The 5,000-nt window shown below is 52.6% G+C and overlaps 1 protein-coding gene across 1 annotated transcript in view; it reads right to left on the bottom strand.

Moving 5' to 3' along the window:
• Positions 1 to 5,000, bottom strand: part of LOC134061954 (A disintegrin and metalloproteinase with thrombospondin motifs 5) — a 21,623-nt gene that overhangs the window by 16,200 nt on the left and 423 nt on the right. Inside the window, exon 1 of the mRNA XM_062517802.1 lies at positions 4,037 to 5,000. This exon is cut by the window's right edge and continues 423 nt beyond it. Coding sequence (XP_062373786.1) covers positions 4,037 to 5,000 — 964 coding nt within the window. The remainder of the gene's footprint in view (positions 1 to 4,036) is intronic.

The raw sequence follows: 5,000 nt of genomic DNA, 5'->3' as shown, positions 1-5,000 counted from the left end.
TCAGCACATGGCAACCGCACTGGGCGTATCATAGCAACTCTCTCTTTCTCTGACCATATACTCTCTCTCTCCCTCACACACACACACAGAGAGAGAGAGAGAGGGAGAGAGAGAGAGAGAGGCGAACACACATCAAAAACTGTCTGCATATTTAAATACGCTCAGAGGTCATCTACCTGTTGCGTCTTCGCCAAACCACCTCCCGCTCCTATCAGACTGCATCAGGGCTAGCTGAGGAACCAATCACATCACATCACCGTATAGATGACCCCAATCCCCCCGGCTCTGTTAGATTATGCGGACGGGTAGTGCCAAATGCTGGACGGGGTGTCCAGCATGCGAAATGCCCCAGCTCGCTACCAGAAAACACTGCACCCGAAGGTGCTCGATAAGTGTACTCAGTCCACACACACACACACACACACTCATATATGAGCAGTGCATACAGAGCCGGTAAGGGAGAGAGAGAGAGAGCGGGAGAGCGAGTTCTCACACCCGGGCACTGATACGCACACGCAATCACAGCAGGACGTATATGTACTCATCACTCTCAGAAAACACACACGGACTGACAGCGCGGAGGAAGCCAAACAGCGATATGAGCGAGCTGATTCAGAACGGTGGTAACGCTCTCACGCCTTAACTCAGGATGTGTGTGTGTGTGTGTGTGTGTGTGTGTGTGTGTGTGTAAGAGCTGATTCAGAACGGTGTTAACGCTCTCACGCCTCAACTCAGGATGCTGCTGCGGCTCTCACGCACACTCACAGGGCGCTTTTTTTATATGAGCAGTATCATGGGACAGTATCTATAAGTTTGAACATATGTGTGTGTGTGTGTGTGTGTGTGTGTGTGTGTGTGTGTGTGTATGTGCGTTTGTGTGTGTGTGTGCTTGTGTGAGTGTACGTTTGTATGTGTGTCTGTGACTGTACGTGAGTGTGCATGTAAGAGAGAGAGAGAGAGAGAGTGTGTGTGTGTGTGTGTGTGTGTGTGTGTTTGTGTGGTGTACCTCATTGGCATCCATCCTGTGTTGTGTGTGTGCACATCGTGCACATATTTGTATCAAAAGGCTGGCAGAGTCAACGTCTCCGGGCTCCAAGTGGAGGGTGGAACTGCTGTGTTTGAACACGGAAAGGCGGCAAACTTCGTTTTGGAATGAAACCGTAAATAAAGAAGTGTTGACAGTATGTGTGTGGTTGTGTGTGAGTGTGTGTTAGGCTGCTGACGCTGTGGTGCCATAATGCCACGGCAACCAAATCCAAACAAACACCTATAAGCTTGTTTAATCCTAATGATCCCCACTCTCTTATATCTGAATTAAAGCGGCGCGTGTGTGTTTACACACATCACCTGCTGTGTTGCCGCTAGCGACGGCCAAGCTACCTGAGCCCTGCGGTGGGCCAGAACGTAAAGTAAGAGCTCCCTGCGGTTCGACAAATCCGCCGCCACACTTGCTGCTCCTCTGCCTGCTAAGCCTGCATTATTGTCTGGTGACAAAGCATATCAGACAGGCAATCCTGCTCGTCATCTTTTCTTTTCATCCTCTATTCTTCCTGTTTTGCTGTCTCTACCCTTCTGTCATCACACCTCTCTCTGTCTCTCTACTAATCCATATCTCATTCTCTCTCTCTCTCTCTCTCGCTCTCTCTCTCTGTGTCCTCCTCACCATTCTCTCTCTCTCTCTCTCTCTCGCTCTCTCCCTGTGTCCTCCACACCATCTCTCTCTCTCTCTCTCTCTCTCTCTCTCTCTCTCTGTGTCCTGCTCGCTCGCCCCCCGATGCTCACTCTATCTCTCGCCTGCACCCTCTCTGACAGTGAGGGCTTTGTTGGCCTGGGTAGAGCGATCGCTCTAGCCCCGCGGGTGGCTGTGATGTAATAATCACACATTCTACTGGGGAGCTGAAAGTCCTGCCGCTCAATGTGTCTGTTGTTCACTTCCAGTCCAACCCCTCCTACCACCCCACCAGCACCACCACCACCACCATCTCAGCAATGCCCACATGGATCTCCCCCAAACTGGGCTCAGGCCCCAGGACCCGGCAGGCTAGTCTCGGGGGGGGGCGGGTGGTAAAGGGGTTGGAGAACCAGGGCACTCTAGGGTATCCAGCATCCCCCAGCCAGGAGCCTCCCTTACGATGTTGTAGCCTCACAGAACAGAACAGGGGAGGGAAGCAAAACGATAGTGAGCTATGCACAGACACATTTGATAGACATCCGTGGCACCCAATGAACGGATCTGGGCATTTTTCCAAATACGAGAAAAATGAACGTTTGGTTGCCAGAACACGTCTCGTTTGAGAAGTGGTAGGCGCTATAGCCAGGCTAACGATGTTGTGTAAATGGAAGCGATCTGTGCTGCACTGAAGGAGTAGGAGGCATCACAACATGTTGAGATGGCATGTGAAGGAGTCATCGTGAAACCATGATACGGTTACAGAGCAGGAACATCAAGTTTGCCAGAGCTGGGTGATTCAGCATCAGGTGTGTGTGCAGGTAGGCACTGGAGTTGAAATAAACACCAGTTTAGGTTTATGTGTGTGGTGTTCCGTGTTTATATTTCTTTTAAGAGACCTCCTGTGTGTTTCTGTAAAAAAAAGGGACTGATTCATCTTATCCTTTATGTCTTTCGTCATTTCTGACAGAGAGGAAACCTACCTACAGGTGTGTTCTGAGTTCTGAAAACAAATGAACTTTTCTCTCTCTCTCTCTCTCTCTCTCTCCTACACACACACACACACACACACTTGAAAGAAAGGAAAAAACACTCTGGCTGCTCTCTCCTTCACCCTTTGGTGGAAGTGGCCATCTCTGGGCTTGCTTTGCCCATTCCGTGCAATTTCCGCCGCATACGGACGCCCAGCCAAGAGGAACACCCACTGCAGGTGCACCGTAGCCAACTCTCCCAGAGCCCGCTGGCCCGGGGCACTGCATGCCAATCCAGGTCACGCTGGCAGTGCCAAGTGAAGCTACTTTTGCTATGGATTCCCGACCTAACAAGCCCCACAAAGAGATGCAACCTTGTTTTTTTTTTTGTATGTTTCAGATTCCAAAACATATTTCCTTGCCAGACAAAAAAAAAAACCCTGGGAGAAATCTTGGCAAAAGCCTGTGTTCTCCAGTGTGCAAGACCTTGCATGACTTACGCAGCACCACAAACCCTTGAAAGAAAATCTGACCCGAGGGATGAGGTATGTAGCCGAAAACCACAAGACAGGGGGTGAGAAAAGCGCGGGGAGCTCGGGGTGCTCTGTGCCGGTGCTCGGCGCGCGGGTCGATCTGAGGGAAATTTAAATGAGTGTGGTCTCGCGCATGGAATGGGTTTTTCAAACGGAGGCGTGTTTGTTTAACTGACAGCTCAGTAAGTCCCGGACGGGCTTTTATTTTCTGAAAAGAAGTCGAGAAAAGAGAGATACAGAAAAGGGGAGGGAGGAGTGAAAGGGAGGGGGGGGGGTCTGACTATTGTGCGTGCGGGACAACTGTAAGAGCAGCCCAATCCAACCAGAAGCTGCTTTTCGGCTTTCTGGAGCCGCTCCGGAGAGAAGTGTTTGCGCACCAGAGATCACACGATGTCGAGACAACCTCCTCCTGGGACAGGGAGGGGGGACTCCTAAGACAGTGGCAGCTGCCCAGAAAAACATGCGCTTAGGAAACAATTTTATGGTTGGAGACAGAGAGAGAGCGAGAGAGCGAGAGAGAGAGAGAGAGAGAGAGAGAGAGAGAGAGAGAGAGAGAGAGAGAGAGAGAGAGAGAGAGCGAGAGAGAGAGCGAGTGCGAGAGCTGAGCTACACTGTTCCACTGATTTACTATGCCATTAAAAACACCTCAAATAAATTACTCCGCATCCGCTCTCCCTCCACCTGAGCACGGAGTGCAGAGGCAGAGGCAGAGGCAGTGCGTAATGCGAACAAAAACACGTACCAAGATGACAGAGCAGAGACAGGTATTTTCAGGCTGTTTCTGGCTGTTTACAGGTTTTGTCTAAATGGGCGTGTCAGTGCAAGGTGCGCAAGGTCGGTTCGTGGAACTGATGTTTATTTACCTGCCTGGTGAAGAGAATCGCGGCGTCATGGTGGTTCTCGTGGTCGTCATCCAGCGGGTTCTGCTGGTTCTGCCACTTGCAGAAGCTCTTGAGGGTGGCCGCGGCGTTCTTGGACACCTCCAGACCTTTCTCCTTCTCCGTCACCGTGGCCACCTTCACCACGGACAGTCGGATGGGATTCTCGATGCTGGCGTGTCCGTACAGCTTGGATGCGATCGAGGCGAGCGTCAGCAGGTAGTGGTTCAAGTCTTTGCCATACTTCTTTGTCATGGACTCGTCGGCCACAAGCAGCAGCTCGACATACCTGGCGCGGGACACCGACCTCCTGCGCCTTTTGACGTTGTCGCTCTGGAACGCCACGGACTTGGAAAACTTCTGCCACCACCGCCTCCCGTGCGCTCCGTGGTGGTCATCGTCCGCCTTCAGGGCATATCCGTGACGGCTGCCCTTGCCCTTTCCCCGGCCCTTCCGCCGGCGCTTCCCCGAGGGATCTCTCCGGCGTCGCTTCTCCCGCGTGCCGCAGCTCTCGCCGGTGGACATCTCCTCGAAGCTGAAGCTCTCGCGGACGAAGTAGTGGAGCGCGCGCTCCGCGTCCGCGTCCTCTATCACGTGCACGTCGTTTTCGTGACCTTTGGCTCGTACCAGCGGTCTGATAGTGTAACGGGCATGTTCCACCGCGAAAAATCCCTCGAGACCGCCACCGCACAAGGTAAACACCGCCAAGGACTCCGGATTCGAGTCCACGGTCCCTCTGTAAACACACTCCCGGTGAAGGGCCGGTGCGCCTTCATCCGCCCCCAGCTGCGAAGTCACATATTTGGAACTGAAGTGATGGGACAGAAGCGCCTCATCCCTCTCCATATCCAACTGGAAGCGCTTCCCGTCTAGGTAGAGCAGGTACCCCGCTTTTCCACCTCCGTGATAAATTCGGTCTATTGTCCGCACTAGTCCGTCCATGCTCTCG

Source organism: Sardina pilchardus, chromosome 17 (assembly GCF_963854185.1).
Source record: "Sardina pilchardus chromosome 17, fSarPil1.1, whole genome shotgun sequence".
Lineage (NCBI taxonomy): Eukaryota > Metazoa > Chordata > Actinopteri > Clupeiformes > Clupeidae > Sardina > Sardina pilchardus.
Note: the sequence above shows the minus strand (reverse complement) of the source record. Positions and strands in the feature narration are given on the sequence as shown.